Source organism: Portunus trituberculatus, chromosome 38 (assembly GCF_017591435.1).
Source record: "Portunus trituberculatus isolate SZX2019 chromosome 38, ASM1759143v1, whole genome shotgun sequence".
In the NCBI taxonomy this organism is placed as follows: domain Eukaryota; kingdom Metazoa; phylum Arthropoda; class Malacostraca; order Decapoda; family Portunidae; genus Portunus; species Portunus trituberculatus.
The window spans coordinates 17333929-17352248 of record NC_059292.1 but is presented as its reverse complement, the minus strand read 5'-3'; the positions used below and the strand labels follow the sequence as shown (position 1 = coordinate 17352248).

The following is an 18320-nucleotide window of genomic DNA, read 5'->3' as shown; positions in this document are numbered from 1 at the left end:
TCGTCTGTGTTCTCTAATATTTGTAGCATCTCTTCAACAGTCAGACTGAAGCAAAAGAAAAAATATATACATATATGTTATCTATAAATTACAAAGCTAATTGTTTTGTCATCATGTCCACAAACATACCGGAAAGCAATAAAACACTAGATAACAAGTGAGAAATAAAGCCTATTCAGCTACAAACTATACACCTATCATCTGCTGTTGTCACACAATGATATCAGAATAGTATCTCTAGTGTCCAGTATCACCTACAGGTGACAGGCAAAATGTATTGGAAAATATCATACCAGAGATTAATCTAATGGCTATATGGATGTGATGCTTTCATTTAGCATCCTTTTGTGTTTTTCAACAAAGATACAGAACACAGTCACTCACCTCTTAACTCTTTGGGCAACTATTATAAGAGATGAACTTGAACATTTGGTGAAATTCCCGCAGAGCATCCTCTTCATCCTTTTGGTGTATCTATATACAAAGGCACTGGTGGGTGATGAGTGTATCAAAGAATACAGACATGATTGATTTGGCTTGTAGAAAACTTAAACTTAATGGGTAATGAAAAAACTTTCGGAGATATAGCCATAGGAAACAGTGTCACCTATAGGTGACACTTGGTGCTGACGGGTTAACGCAAGGTGTGCTAGGGCAAAGGAGAATAGAGATGGAGCATGGAAAAGGTAGAGGAGGAATAGAAATCCAGAAAATAAGGAAAACTTCAAGGCAGTGAGAAATGAATATGTTAAGGTGAGGAAGGAAGAAGAAAGGAACTATGAAAAGGACATTGTTGAAAAATGTAAGGAGCAACCAAAATTGTTCTACAGATTCATAAATAGAAAAATAAGGCAAAAAGAAACAATAGAAAGGTTAAAAGGAGAAAATGGGATGGTGGAAGACCCAAAAAGTATTGCAGAGCTGTTAAATGGTAAATTTCAGGTGGTCTTTACTAAGGAATCCAAATTTGAAAGACCACAGGGTAATATGAAAGAGATTAAAGTAACCAAGCTTGAAATAAAAGAGTTAATGAAGGAATTAGATGAAGAGAAGGCAACGGGACCAGATGAAGTCTCAGGCAAAATACTAAAGGAATGTAGGGAAAAACTAGCAAGTCCTATATACAACATCATAAAATGCTCAATAGAAAATGGAACAGTACCAGTAGAATGGAAAGAGCTGAGATGGTTCCTATATATAAGGGTGGAAGGAAGGAAGAACCTTTAAATTACAAACCGGTATCACTAACTAGTGTAATATGCAAGATGTGTGAAAGAGTAATAAAGAAACAATGGATTGAGTTCCTTGAAGATAACAAATACCTCAGCATACAATACCTTAGTCCACTGGAAAGAAGTGACCATGTAACATTAGTATTGGAAATGCAGGAAGAGGATGTGATAAGATACAGAGAGGAATACAAAAAAGAGATTAAATTGTGTAAGAGCAAATTTTGAAAAGTTAAGATTATTTTTTGGTGAAATAAATTGGAGGAACATTATGAACAGAAGGACAGTACAGGGAAAATATGAAATATTCCTACAGAAATATAATGAAGGAGTGAAGAAAAACATACCTATCTATAAAGAAAAGTATACATGCTTGGTACAATGCCAGATGTACAGAAGCTAAAAAGGCAAAAGATAAAGCTTGGAAGAAACTAAAAAAGCAAAGAAATGAAAACAACGGATGGCAGTATAAGGGTGCGAGAAAGGAATATATTAGAGTAAGGAGAGAGGAAGAACGAAACTTTGAGAAAGATTTGGTGTGGAAAAGTGAAGGTGAACCCAAACTTTTCTTCAAATATAAAAATGGTAAGATTAAGAATAAGGAGACAATAGGAAAAATAATTAGAGGAGGGAAGACATACCAAACAGCAAAGGAAATGAATGAAATAGTGAATGAGAGTTTCAAAACTGTGTTCACTGAAGAAGAGGCATTTACAGAACCAAATAGGACATTGCATTGTTGGGGCTTACAGGAAATTATAGAGCACAAAGAAGATATTGGAAGACTACTAGAAAATTTAGATGTCAGAAAAGCAATGGAGCTGGATGGTTTATCAGGCTGGGCACTATAGGAATGTAAAGATCAGTTGTTAGAACTAATTTGGGAAGGGAGAGTACTACTGGAATGGAATAGAGCCAACATAATCCCAATATTCAAAGGAGGAAAGTCAACTGAGCCATTATATTACAGACTGGTATCACTCTGATGTGTTATGGGGAAGATATGTGAAATTGTTATCAAGGAAAAATGGGTTAAATATCTGGAAGGTAAACATGTTATATTGAACAGACAATTTGGGTTCAGGACAGGAAGATCATGTGCGTCAAATTTACTAGTTTCTGCTCAGGAGTAATGAAAGGACTGGAGAGCAGAGATGGATGGGTGAACACAGTATACATAGACATAAAAATAGCTTTTGATAAAGTCCCTCATAGCAGACTACTTTGGAAGTTAGAGAACATAGGAGGACTGAAAGGAATTATGTTAGATTGGGTAAGGGATTACTTAAGGGCATGCTGTGGTTGAGATTTAGTAAATTATGACAAAAAGTGTTTTTTTTTTTTTCAATTCCTGCAGATTATTGTAGGAAATTTATTCAGAATTCATATGGTATAGGAATCATAGGCCTATGCATACGGCAACACTCATTCTGATGGGTTTAAAGGGACATGAGTGGTGTACGCCATGAGGTGGGCGTGGCACAATAAACACTTTCTAAGCATTGTGGTGTATTGCTTGTTTCTCCTTGTCATTTTACCAGTAGTATTGGTCTCTGTGATGAGGCTCCATCCTTTAAATGGCTTGCCTCCTTCCCCCCTTGCTTAGCTATACAGCACCTATGTTCGACAGAGAAAGGCGAAGGGAGAGGTTATGTCATACTCCTGCTTGCAGGCTCTTACATTTTTTTTTGCTGATCTTCCTACTGCAACATGGGAAATAAACAAAATAGCCTACAGCAGCTGAAGAAGATGTGAGAGATAAAGAAAAAGAAGAGAATTGGAGGTAAATGAAAAGAAGAGGGAAGAGATGATGACTTAGTGGCAGGTGAAGCCGAGGTGCTTGGCACGGCATGAAAGGAAATTTTGGAGGGAAGGGACAGGAATAGGATCTCATTTTAGATAGCAGAAGCTAAGAAGATGAGATTAAGGAAAAGAAAATGAGAAAATACATGAGGAGGAGGAGGAGAGGAGGAGAAGAGGAAAGCAGAGGGAAAAATGTACATATCTGGAAGCACCGATCTTGATTAGGACCAAAAAATTTACTTAGAGAGGATTATTTCAAGAAGAACAGGAAAGGTGCCTACTGACAGCTAGGATAAACCATAATCCTCTGAAATAGCATTCTTAGGACACCCACCAGTGAGCCAAATCTACCGGCAAAGGCACAAAGAACCAGAGCCAGGAATTCTGATGGTGTCACCACAAGGTAAATAGCTCCCAAAATGAAGTACTAAATATGGGAATAATTAGATCATTCTTTTTTGCAGTTTTTCTATGAATCAACACACAACATATGATAATTTTACTAATTTTGATAAACACATAGCATGGGTACTTAACTTTTCAAACTTTAAAGAACCGTTTCTCAAAACATGATTTTTCGAGATATAAAAAAAAACTATAAAATTAACCATTAAACATGCTGCCTTGAAACTTGGTGTACTTATTGACAGGGATTGGGGTAACATTTTGTCTGACCAGTTTTTCCCTAAAGTGATTAGAAAGTTTTTAATGAAGCAAAATAACAGCTTTTCATGTTGTTTTGATGATGTCATAAAATGCAAAAACTTTAAAAGCCATATATCATAACTTGTGGAGAAATTGAAAAAAGGCATTCTCTATGTTTCTTTAGGCATCTTTCAAGTATGTCTGTGCCAAAGCACATTAAGAAAAAAAAATGAAATAAAGCCCAAATCTGATATAATCGATGTACTTATCGATGTCATTCACAGATTTACTAATATCACTTCTAGTTCCATTATATGAGTCATTGGTATATCTCTTAAAAACAATGATCCTGAAACTTGTTCTTCTGGTACCCCACTAATTACTTGACCTTGCTCAGATTTAGAGCTGTTTATTATGACTGTTGCATGTCACCTAGCCACGGTCTTTACAGCATAATACCTTTCTCAGGAGCCTCAGATGATGTATCTTGTTGAATGCTTTACTTTAAGGTATAAGATATTATAACTATGTACATTATCTGCTGCCTTGTAAACTTTACTGTTAAAATTCAGCAAGTTTGAAAGGCAAGACATCCCCTTCATGAAGCCATGTTGTGATTGGTTTATCAAGTTGTGTCTTTCTAAATGGTTCCTACTGTTTTTGCTACTAAATTTACTTACAATTGGAGTTAAGCTGACAGATCTGTAATTAGACATTAAAGTTTTACATCTTTTCTTAAAAATTAAAGTTTTACATCTTTTCTTAAAAATGCATTGGCCTGCCTCCACTTAATTGGTACTTAATGGTTTACTAACAGCCTCTTTGCATTTCTTAACTCTTACTCTGGGATTTATTTAATCTGGTCCTGGCAACTTCAATTTTTCAGGTTATCTACTGTTCCACTTTCTCCTTAGTTATGGAAATATTTGTTAGATCTTCAATATCTGCTCTAAAAATCTTTTCACCTGAAATATCCTGCATGTTTTCCTGGGTGGAGACAGTTAAAAAAATATTGTTTTTAATTTTACTAATCCCTTCCCCAGTACTAACTATTTCCCTATCAGCTGCTTGTAATGAACATATTTCCTCTCTGTTCCTCATCCTATATACCATATTAAATCCCTTGAATCAGTTCATACTTATAAATCAACTTTATGTATTATCTTACATTATATAATGTATATTAGTGACATTATAGGCAAAGAATTCATTCATTGTTTATTTTTTTCAGAAATTTTTTATTTGAAAGGGCTAATGACGATGATGATAATAATAATAGAAATAATAAATAATAATAATAATGATAATAATAATAATAATAATAATAATAATAGTAATGATAATAATAATAATAATAATAATAATGATGATAATAATAATATTAATACCAATATTATTCTTGGCCACTGAGGTGAATTATGGGCACGGGAATGAGATGGGATTATTCTCACCTACTCCAAAACCATGGTTGAAGATGGGAATGGGTGATATTAATACAATGGCTGTTAGCCTTTTTTATGGGTGGGTGGGTAGGGAAGGGTCATGTAATTGATGAAAGGCATAAGGTACTTTCATAGATTGGATGTACACCACTTGTTTATAGTTCAGCCTCTATAATAGGGCTTAGCTTTTACCGTCATGAAACTCCTGCAGGCTCAGGATCTTCATCCACTTCCTCCTTCTATAGCCTCCCCCCGTATCTCTCATTGAACATGTTACTAAGAAGGGCTTTTGCTTCTAGTTGAAGGTTGAAAGCTGTTTCTCTTAAATATTACTAAATCTTCCTTGTATTTTTATCTGTTTGATTCTATAAATTGTATAGTACAGGCAATCCCGCTTAACGAAGGTTCATACAACGAAATTTTGCTACAACGAAGGTTTCCTTTTACTACCATCTGCTCGTTTAACGAACACTAAACTTGCTTTAACAAAGTTTTATCCAGCTAATTTTTTCCAAGTTTGAAAGCTCCACCATATCACGCAAGCCGACAGGTTTTTTTGAAATACACCAGCGCCTCTCATGGACAACACGTGCACCACTCACTCCCCCTGTTCAAAACAATAACAGCGTCAGCAGCAGGTCGTCTTCCCTCGCTCAACTTATCACCAAAACGCCCTGCAATGTCGCCTAGCGTTGCTAAGAAGACCAGGAAGTCTCTTACTCTCGAAGTGAAGTTGGATATTATTCACAGACACGAAAGAGGCGAAAAAACTAATAGCATTGCTCACCACCATCTTGACTCCATCTACTGTCTACTATTTTCAAGTCAGCAGACTCTATTAAGAAGGCTGGTGAGACCGTATCTTCCTTGCAAGCTAAAAGAACCACCTGAACTCGTGACTCTACAATGGATAAAATGGAAAGCCTTGTGGAAATGTGGTACATAAGTTTTGTACGTGATACAATGATGCGCCCTTTAAATTCCACAGGTTGCCGGTTAGTGTCTTTCCCGTTTCACTCTCCCTTCATAAATTTAAGATCATCAACATTATAAAGTTATGTACATACATACATTAGTGTACATAATAATGACTTAAATTAAACTGCCTAAATGTTTAACTTTATAATTTTTACTTTCATTAAACCTTTCACTACTATGATGCACTCTCGCTTTGTTTACTCTCTATGGAAGTTCAAGTCAGGGGTTAAACTTGTTATAATCGGTTCGCTTAACAAAGTTTCGCTTAATGAAGGGTTTTTTAGGGACGTAATCCCCTTCGTTAAGCGGGGGTTGCCTGTATTTAGTTTGTGGTTTTTACTTTACTGTTGTCAGAAAGGGTGTCACTAATAATTTCATAATTCACACCCATGTTTAATATTTTTGCATCACATACTTTTTTCTCATTCATTAAACTCCATTGTCTCTGTATTTCTCTCTTTGCTCCCCTTTTTATCTAAATTATTTTCCAAAATAACATGCAGTTATGGATCTCTACCAAATTGTTACTTACTGTATTTCTTTAAGATTATTTTTTTTAACTTTCTTTACATTCCTAATGCATTCTTAAGGCAATTTCTTCTTGAGTATTTTTCAAACTATCATCTGTATATTTCTATTCTTTACAGCCTCCTTAATCTTGAATGTCCATCTAATGCTTCCCTTATTTCTATCTTGAAGCATCCTGTATCCTATTATTTCTACTGCTAATGTACACTAGACACCTGTATACTTGATCCCTCTTCCTTTCATTTCAGCTTCTCTCTGTCACTTACATACCTTTTCATATTACTATCTTCTTACCACTTTATATCCACTTTTCTACCTCTACTCCTACCATATTACCATCTATTTCTTATTTTCCATTTTAACAACAACAGCATATTCCCCTAACCCATCAAACATCCTCCCCATTACCTGTGGAATCCAATGAACCTTGCCACTTAGTTATTAAGGCTTTTCTGTTTGCTCTTCTCATCTCTCCTACATTTCTACATGTGTATTAGTGGAATAGTTTATATTGGAGGATGGTTAGCAAGGAAATAGAATCTTCACCCAAGTCTACTATGTTCTTTTCCATTGCCATTCACTTCATTTGCACACCATTTTCCAACTATATTTGGTGTTTTTAGGTTTTAGGTTCCATTCATCTCCAACTAAAACTACCTTTCTCCTGTACTCACTTTTCTAGGGAAATTATTTGTTGTCTTCCTCCTTTCTCATATCTTGCTCTTACATGTGCTTCCAGGTAGATCCAAATATATAGTTATTTGTACTTTCCTGCTGTACCACCTGTGCACTCTATACTTCTCCATTTTCATGGGTTGTTGGAAGCACATGCACTTCTAGGCCCGATGCATTCTGCTCTCATTTCTGTTCATATAGTTGCTCATTGTAGAATCTTTCATGTAGGTGGGTGTCATGTAATTCTGCAACATGTTTCCTTGATCTCTACTCTTTCAAGCTGCAGTCATTTAATTTACATTCATTGATGTCACTCTTAGGTCTATCCTGTTTCCTGTGGTGAGCCCTCTTTCTGCTTGTAGCCATGTTGTCTTCTCTATGAAGGGATCCTGTGGTAACTTCTATACTAGATTTTGTAGAGGTACAAATGCCACCAGATTGTTTGTTTGAAAGTTTTTTGGAAAAAATGTGTCCTAATGATAAATATTTACTAACTGGTACAGGTTACTGCAAATTTCATCATTTAATGGGAAGATGAATGCACTCAATGAGGTGAATAAAGTGATCACCAGTGTATCATACTACTCACATCGCCATGGTCCAGTTGAAGAGGAGGAGTGGCTGACTGCAGAGCGAATGGCGGTAAGGAATCTCTTATTAGTTTAGATGTTTTTTTCTTAATTATCTGTAGACATAAAGCATTTTCTTATTCTCTTTATGATAAATGTCACAGTCACATTGTTAATCACTACCATCGCAGTTATTAAAGCTGTATAATTACATACTAATGGTTTCATTAATATGTCTGCAATCGTCCCTTTTTGTAATACTTCTACTCTCAGAAGAATGTTTGGGTATTGGCCAAGCACTGTTAGCTACTTTGCCACATTACCCAATTTCTATTTAAAATATCAGTTGTTTGACTTTTTTTTTTTCTAATGAAACTCAAGTATTATTTATGGATTATTTATCTTTCCAAACCACACAGTGTCATGAAGGGTTCCAGCTTCAAGAAAATGTTAAGATTTTTATATAAATATCAACATTTGACAACATAGCTCTGCAGCATTGTTATGTAGGTTAAGGTGCTTATTGTGGGGGTCATGGACTCAGGTCAGAGAGAGGTGTAGCTTAGCCTCTCAGGAGTTACTTCCTCACAGGCTGTCACTCACATTGGAAGCAACCTCAAAGTATTCACTTTTTTTTTTTTTTTTACAGCTAGGAAAATTTATTTTTAATGAGAATAAGTATTTCTTTGAGCAAAATGTTAATAGATGTCCTATTATTCCACCATCCAGACCAGTAGAAAATGAACAAATGAATTATATCCTGATTCATACAAACTCACATTATAGAGAGAGAGAGAGAGAGAGAGAGAGAGAGAGAGAGAGAGAGAGAGAGAGAGAGAGGGAGGGAGGTTGCTGGCCCACCTGCCCTTTCCATCAAGGTGCTACATTGATAATTGGTCATCTGCAGATATGGCAACACAGCTCACGTGGAATTCCCCTGCTTGGTCAATGCTCAAATGTTCTTCCATGAATAAAAAGAGTATAGTTTAAGAATATAGTTGCCATCTACACTACTACTGTCTTGTCTCATATAGCAACACCATCATTATTGATAACACATGAAAATGTTGTAGTCTTACTTTGTGATGTAAGATAATGTTAAGTTTTTGTTTTAGCTTTATTTAGTCAAATAATATTTGATAAAATTGGATTTCATGAACAAATATTAGTCCTCTCTGATCTGGTCTGAAGGATCAAAATTAGTGAATCTCAATCATGTGGTAGAGTTTGGATTTGTTAGTCAATCTAGTTATTGCCTTTGATGCTACCCTTCATGCATTTTTCAGGAGTGGATCAAAGAAAATCGCGTCCTTCAGATTGTTCTGCGGGACTCCCTCCACCAGCCACAGTATGTGGAAAAACTTGAGAAAATCATCCGCTTTATCATCAAGGAAAAGGTAAATTTTTTATTTTGTTTTATTTTTGTGCAGTATTGGAAAGAGAGAAGAGAATAGATAATTATTGTTCATGAGAGACAAATTAGTGTAGTGAGGTCTCTCTCTCTCTCTCTCTCTCTCTCTCTCTCTCTCTCTCTCTCTCTCTCTCTCTCTCTCTCTCTCTCTCTCTCTCTCTCATTAATACTCAGCATTACATGTTTACAATGGGGTTTAATGGGCTAAAGGAGGTATTTCAAATATCTCCTATCTGAAAGCCCACCTAAGTGTCTGATTATTAATGTACTTAGTGATAATTATCCCTACAACATATCGCTTATGTCAGTATATATCTCATATTATTACTATTATTATTATTATTATTATTATTATTATTATTATTATTATTATTATTATTATTATTATTATTATCATCACTTAAATGATTCGCTTATTCTACTATGTACGCTTGTGTCATTATCACACACTTCTCTAAGCCACTGGTTTACTAACACTGAATATCTGGCCTCTGTACACTGCAATACTAAGGTTGTCTGGACACTATCTAAGGCTAGAAATTTGTTCCACCACTGCTTATACTTTTGCTTGAATTGTCTTTGGTGGTGGGTGGAGTGTGATCGTGGTGTAGTCAGAACTGAGTGCACTGTGAAAATGGTCCTAGTGAGCACTTCACCGTGAGGTGAAGTCAAACGTAGTTCCTTATATTAACACCAAAGGCTTATTAGTGGTGAAAATATATGGTAATCAAACAGCTGCGCATTTGGTTATATACAAAGCTCTGTCATCTCCCCTCTTGCAGCTGCCACTGTACTGTTCTGATACTGTATTACTGGTAATATCAGTATTACCGTAATACTGGTATACCAATGCCGGTGCATATCCTTAATCCTTCTGCAGTCTTGAGAAAATCGACATTCTTCTACATTCTGTTGGTAGTTTTCATTTAGAAACTTAAGATGGCACCAAAGAGGCTTATTAGTGGTGAAAATAAGAAATCTGGTGAGAGTGCAAGTGTTAGTGAGCCACAGCCCTCCACTAGTGGATTCACAGGAATCACACAATGAGAAACTTAACAAAGACGTTTTTATGGATGGTGACTCGTCCTCCAGCGACTTCCCTCCTCCTCCCCACCCTTCTCCTCTCCTCTTCGAAGTTATCCATCACCAGCCTTCACTTACAGTATATACAAATCATAATTGTAAAAAAAATATATTGAAATTTTTATAAGCTTCAGGTTTTGCTAAAATTAGAACCAATTACCTGATTTACAGGTGTCAATTGTTGAACTTTTTAATACTCTACTCATTTGGAACTAATTAAGTTTGAGTATTGAGTCTCCACTGTATAAATAAAGCCCATTTAGTTGCCAGTCCCCTTGCAAGTCTGAAAAAGCAAGATCAGAAGAACAGTTAGCATGAAAATAGTGGTAGAAAATAGCAAGAGATGCAAAATTCTGACAATGAGAAAGAGGCTGAAGACAGTCAGTCAGAGGAGGGGAGTTGAGGAGTTGATAAAATAAAAAGCTTTTGATTCCATCGTATCTTATAGAACTGTGTGAGTGGAACGCCTCCTAACTCCATACATTCGAAGAGTATTCCATACATGGGTGAATGCGGCCTTTGTACAGAGTTAGTTGTGTGGGGGTTTAGAAAAACTAGTGGAGACACATCAGAATAGTGAATTTCATAGAAGCTGTTTTAGCGAGAGATGAGATGTGAAATATCCAGTTTAGATTGTGAGCAAAGGACAGACCGAGGAAATTCAGTGTAGAAGAGGGGGACAGTTGAGTGTCATTGAAGAAGGGATAGTTTTCTGGAAGGTTGTGTTTTACTGTTTTACTGGAGTGGAGTAATCTCATTGCACCTTTTTTTTTTATAGCTATTTTCCATTTTATATTCTTTTAAGATCTAGTTTGATACTCCATCCAGATACATTGATTGATTCACATCAGGTTCTTGAAGCATCTTAAACCTTCCATCATAAGTAACTGAGGCCACATTAACAAAGATTCTTAATATGGAAGTTTGTCTCAGACCACCTCCTGGGGGCCAGCCAGTCAGGAAACCGTGAAAAATCTGAAAAAAATATGAAAAATTGTGAAACCTCCTACATCTAGGTATGGCATTAAGCTTCATAAGTACAGAATATTTCATTAAAATTTACTTTAGTGTTATTGTTCAATATAAAAACATTGAACATGGTATTTTATGCAAAATTACAGTGGCCGCAAAAAAAAAGTACACATTTTCAGTAGAATAAAAAAGAACACACGTGAATATCCGTGTAGTGTTTACTTGCATTCCTGCCACCTGCAGAGTGGGTGGTGCTAGTGATTGATGATGTTGGTCAGATAGAGCCCACCTTTATTCATTGTTCCTTACCACACCAGGCCTCTGTGCACCTCCAGTGCTTATAGAGAGGGTTTTTGTTACGCTGCTCCTGAGTGCCCCTATTCCTTTTGCGATTATGTGTAGTCCCCATGAGTGGCAGTTACTTTTGTTTCTTTTGTTCCAATGTTTGAAGCAGGACTGTAGGTGATTGGATACTTACCGTTAGCATTTTAAAAGTAAATATTCGTCTGATATACTGGTGAAACAGGTGAGTAGAGAAAAAAAGTAAAAACTAACAGTTTGTTTATTTTTAAATGCTTGAAGTTGCTGGTGTTTTCAGTGTGTCTGAATTGTTTTGTTTATTTTACTCTAGATAAAACTTATTTACAATTCATTACTTAGTGACTCAGGGCAACATTGGGCCAGGCTAAGTAATATTTTAGGATGGTTGATTTATCTGGAAGGTAAACCTATAGTACAACATTTTGGGGTCAAGTTATAGAGGTTGACTTATGTGCCAGCCACAATATATGGTACTGTTAGGTTAGTTTTACTGTTAGGTTAACTTAGATTAAGTTTTGTTTTGGTTTGGTTGGTCAGGAAAACCAAACTAAATCAAATTTTGCATTTTCTAAAGAGTAAGATCACAAAAATCCACATTTCGTGAACCAAAAAACCCATTTACAATATCTGGGCTTTTCATTATCTGGATTAGTGCCTGCATGATTTATTCCAGGAAAACAAGGGTTGAGTGTAATAGTAATAATAATGATAATGATTATGTTGATGTTATTATTATATTTATCATTATTGTAGTAATTTTTTACTTTAGTTTAGAGCTCTGCCTGTTGTACTGTAATGATAAGAGTAATTGTAAGAATGATGATGATAATAATGATAATGAAACATTATGATATTTTCATTATTATTTTCATTGTTATTATTATTGTTAGTGTTATTTTTTATAATAATAATTAATAATAATAATAATAATAACAATAATAATAATAATAATAATAACAATAACAATAACAATGATAACAATAATAATATTACTATGTTGCAACTAGTATGTTCTTTAGTATCGTTAGTCATTAATAGATAAAATGGATCCATATATGACAAAATTAAAATGAGTGGTTATGAGGATGATTGAATGATTACATTAAAGAACATATGATATTACAGGCACTTACACTAGAAGATCTGGATGATATATGGGCTGCCCAACATGGGAAGCATGAAGCAATTGTAAAGAACGTGCATGACCTCCTTGCGAAGTTGGCATGGGATTTCTCTCCTGAACAGCTTGATCATCTTTTTGGCTGCTTCCAGGTAAGTTGGTCCAAAGATTTTTTTCCCATATATAGCCAACTACATTCATGAAGTGTACATCAAACCCTCTGGTTTCTCATAGTTCAGTTTTATGTGGTTCACTTTGATGTTTTTTTTTTTTTCTTTTTTTTTTCTCTCCTTTTATTAAACCTAACTATTTCTACAGTATGGGAAATCTCAATTTATCATGGAAAAAATGCCTAGATGAAAGGGAGGTAATCTTATCCTCTTTTCCCGAGGTTAATGCTTACATGTCAGATAGAATTAAGGTAGCAAAATATCATGCAATATGCATTGGTACCTTGAGTGATAAGTTTAATTCATCTGTGATAGAGCTTCTATATCAATTTCCTCATAACTCAAATAGATTTTTCTCATGGAAATTAACTGAAATGCCATTAACCTGTTCCTACCTAGGAAAAAAAAATAGGTAAGAAAGGGTATTTATGATAAATACACTCATAGCTCGACTAAAAGGAGGGAGCATTAGTCCGATAAAGTTGATGTCCATAATTACTGATTATAAAAATCTGTGGTATGAATAGTCCGCTAATATCAATAGTTTTATTATAAAAGAAAATACAGTACTACCTATACCTTTAACCCTTAATTTCCGGCGGTCGTATATAAACGTTTGCGTCAGAACGTCCGAAGTGACGGGATTCGTCCCAGTAATCAAGATTTTTCCCGGCGTAATTTTAAGTCTCTCGTGCGCTCTCTTGAGGCGGATGGTGAGTAGAAGTATCTGGCATCTTTTACCACACAAGTGTTTCCACAAGAGCTCCTAATTTTAGAGGTAACTGAACTGTTTTCCCGTTTTATGGGCGACACTTGGCAACTCCAGTGACGCTGGGTAGAAAGGTCAGTGATAACAGCGAAGGATCGGGTCAGATTGTAAATCACCATGGAGCAAGGCAGAACCCTTTACTTAGCAGTGGTTCTGAGCTAGAAGAAAGTGACAGTGAATATATAGAAGAAGAAACTGGGGAAAGTGAAGAGACTAGTAGTGAGGACACGGATGTAGAGCATCATTCACCTGCTTTCTCAGGAGAACAGACAGAGAGACAGAGACTCTTACACAGTATAAGTGACAGTGAAGGCAATAATGATGAAGAACAGACTCCAGATAATGTGTCAAGGACACAGAGTGTTTCTAGGAGACGAGGCATGCGCGTGCTCCTCGCGTTCTGGGGAGACGATCAAGGGGGCGTGGCAGAGGTGGCGCGAGACCCCGACCTGTCTTTCAATGGAGGGAATTCAATGATGATTTTTTCCCAGTTATGCCTGATTTATCTGTGTCTCCTGGCATAACAGCTGAATTCCCTCCTGTGCAACACAATTGTGACTATTTCATGGCGTTTCTCAGTGATGCTTTCTTGGACCATATAGTGAGTGAGAGCAACACTTTTCATGATGAAGAAACAGCAGATGATGATGATGTGCCCCATAGCTCTCACGAGAAAGAGTGGAAAACATCACAAGAAATGAACTCCTGACGCTCATAGCCGTCACGCTTCTTATGAGTCATTCGAGAAAAGCTTTGAGGTAACTCATCTGAGTCACACACGCGGCCTACACACATCAACACTTGTCAGAGAGAGAGAGAGAGAGAGAGAGAGAGAGAGAGTAATGAGACACACACACACACACACACACACACACACACACACACACACACACACACACACACACACACACACACACACACACACACACACACACACACACACACACACACACACACGTGTCTCAGAAATCAGTGATATATGACACACACACACACACACACACACACACACACACACACACACACACACACACACACACACACACACACACACACACACACACACACACACACACACACACACACGTGTCTCAGAAATCAGTGATAATATGTCCTTCCTTCCTCTCTCTCTCTCTCTCTCTCTCTCTCTCTCTCTCTCTCTCTCTCTCTCTCTCTCTCTCTCTCTCTCTCTCTCTCTCTCTCTCTCTCACACACACACACAGAGAGAGAGAGAGAGAGAGAGAGAGAGAGAGCGTCGCTCTCGGGCTGTTTCCTCTTGACTGGTCACACCGTTCGGAGGAGGAAACTTTGATAAGGCAATAACTAAACTCTCAGACGTCATATCGAGCTGGAAAGTACATCATTGTATTCAGAATAACACAGAGAAAATAATTATCAGTATTCAAACTGTGTTCTGACAATTTTTAGGTGTACCATTTTTCCCCGTCATTAGACAGGAAAAAATATTTTAATCCCCGGAAGTTAAGGGTTAATCAAGCACACTATCCAATCTAAAATTGTAAAGTATCTCTATCCCTTTACATTGTAATTTTTTATTTTATATGTAAGAGGGGTATGCTGGCCAAGAGGAACATAAAACCAAAAAAAAAGGCACACTTTGTTGCCACTTCCCTTGCAATTCCGAGAGTTACCTCACCCTCATAAAAAAAAAAAAAAAAAAAGTTAAAACCTCTCTCTTAACCCTTTCCTTCTGGCGCTTAAACTATTTTCCTGTTTGCTATGATGGCTAAAAATGGTAAACCTAGAAATTGTCAGAATAAATACTAATAATTATTTTCTCTTTGTTATTCTGAATACAATGATGTACTTTGTAGCTCGATGTGACCTCTGAAAGTTCAGTTTATGCCTTATCAAGGATTCCTCCTCCCGCTGTGTGTGGAGTCCCACAGGGGTCTGTGCTGGCACCCCTAATGTTCCTGATATATGTAAATGATCTACCAGATGGAGTGAGAAGTTATATTAATTTGTTCGCAGATGATGCAAAAATAATGAGACAAGTAAAATTACAAGAAGATTGTCAAGGTTTACAAGAGGACTTGGATATTATTCATGAATGGAGCAATAAATGGATGATGGAATTTAATGCTGACAAATGTCATGTGTTGGAAATGGGAAGAAGTACACTTAACCCTTGGCTATCGCGCCCAATTGGGGCCGAAATAGCCGCGCTATAGCCGAAAACGCGATAGCCGAATTGATCTTGGCGGGAAGGCGGTTTTGGCCAATGAGCACTCAGATATCCCATGACGTCATGGCTGGGCGCGCGATAGCAGGCATCTGAGGTCGCGATAATGAATTTTAGCAACTTTTCATGGGTGCATGATAGCAATAAAACGCGATAGCGGAAGTCACGATAGCCGAGGGTTGACTGTATACACAGACCTCATGCAAGCTATAACTTAGGTGGAGTGAATCCAATGTGTGTAGAAAGAGAAAAAGACTTGGGGGTTATAGTACAAAACAACTTGTAACCTGAGGGACATATAAACAAAATTGTAGGGGAAGGTTTGGCAATAGTTGCAAATATCAGAACTACATTTACTTACCTGAATGAAACACTGATAAAAAAAGTAATAGAATCAATTCTGAGACCAAAATTAGAATATGCACAGGTGGTGTGGGCACCTCATTTGAGGAAACATATACATAAACTGGAACGGGTACAAAGAGCGGCAACGAAACTGGTGCCAGCCTTGCATGATATAGATTATCAGGAAAGATTATGTAGACTAAATCTGCCAATGTTGGAAGAGAGAAGAAGAAGAGGTGATATGATCCAACTGTTCAAGTGTGTAAATGAGATTGACAAGATTGATAGAGATGACTTTCTCGAGCTGGATATGACGAGAAGACCAAGAGATAATCATGATTTGAAATTGAGGATTCCAGGGGTGTACAACTGATATTAAAAAGTTCAGTTTCCCAGCAAGAACTGTCACTGCCTGGAATAGGTTACCGGAGGGTGTAGTGAGAGCAAGAAATATCCATAATTTTAAAGAAAAGTATGATAAATGGATTGAAGCGAACGGGACACCACTAGCTCATTTCCCGTAGCAAATTTATAGGTAAATTCTCTCTCTCTCTCTCTCTCTCTCTCTCTCTCTCTCTCTCTCTCTCTCTCTCTCTCTCTCTCTCTCTCTCTCTCTCTCTCTCTCTCTCTCTCTCTCTCTCTCTCTCTCTCTCTCTCTCTCTCTCTCTCTCTCTCTCTCTCTCACACACACACACACACACACACACACACACACACACACACACAAACACAAACACACACACACACACACACACCGCCCGGTAGCTCAGTGGTTAGAGCGCTGGCTTCACAAGCCAGATAACCGGGTTCGATTCCCCGGCCGGGTGGAGATATTTGGTGTGTCTCCTCACGTGTAGCCCTGTTCACCTAGCAGTGAGTAGGTACGGGATGTAAATCGAGGAGTTGTGACCTTGTTGTCCCGGTGTGGTGTGTGCCTGTCTCAGACCTATCCCAAGATCGAAATAATGAGCTCTGAGCTCGCTCCATAGGGTAACGTCTGGCTGTCTCGTCAGAGACTGCAGCAGATCAAACAGTGAAAGTGAATACACACACACACACACACACACACACACACACACACACACACACACACACACACACACACACACACACACACACACACACTTAAAAGAAAGAGATGAAAATATGACAAGCAAAATGATAGGAGTACTCAAGAAAAAAGAAAATTTAGTAAGAGAAATTGCGGAAAAAAAGAAGTGTAATTATTTTTGGACTGAAAGAAAAAAATGTTAAATATAGACCAAGAAGGGAAAAAGATGAAATGAAATCAGTAAAAGACCTACTAAAACATCTGAATGACGAGGATAGACAGAACTTAGAAGAGGAAGTAGAAGAAATCCATAGAATGGGACCATATCAAGAAGGAACAGTGAGACCAATTAAGATATTACTAAAATCACAAGCAGCAGCAGAAGAAGTACTATATAGAAAAACGAAACTCAGAGAAACAGAAGGTTGCAAAGATATATATATAAAGAAAAATAGAAACGAGGAGGAAAGGAAGAGACACAATGAACTGGTGGCAGAAGCAAGAGAAAAAATAATGAAAGGTCAGAGGAGGAGAAGAAGGCATTTTTGGAGAATTATAGGAGACAGGATAAGGAAATGGTATATAAAAGAGAAAGAAGAGAAAAGAATGGAGCAAGTTTAACTAAAAATGATAAGAACAAGAGATTAAAAATGATGTATACAAACATAGATGGGATTTTATCTAGTAAATTAGAATTAAGAGATTACATAAAGAAAGAAGAACCAGATATTGTATGCCTGGTGGAAACAAAGTTAAATGAGGCAATAAAATAGACATAGATAAAAGGTATAATATATATAGGAGAGAGAGGGTAGATAAAAGGTATAATATAGGAGAGAGAGAGTGGGTAAAGGAGGAGGAGGAGTCATGATGATGTTAAGGAAGGAGATAGTGGTAAATCAAGTGGAGTTTGGGAAGGAAAATCAGAAATACTGTATGTTAAGATGCATATTAACAAAAGGAGTTAACAATCATTGGAACATATGTGCCACCAAAAACAAAC

The 18320-nt window shown here is 36.9% G+C and overlaps 1 protein-coding gene across 1 annotated transcript in view; it reads left to right on the top strand.

The window, feature by feature from the left end:
• LOC123514879 overlaps positions 1–18320 on the top strand; it is a 573117-nt gene that overhangs the window by 86171 nt on the left and 468626 nt on the right. Inside the window, exons 8-10 of the mRNA XM_045273138.1 lie at positions 7804–7942; positions 9156–9266; positions 12782–12928. Coding sequence (XP_045129073.1) covers positions 7804–7942; positions 9156–9266; positions 12782–12928 — 397 coding nt within the window. The remainder of the gene's footprint in view (positions 1–7803; positions 7943–9155; positions 9267–12781; positions 12929–18320) is intronic.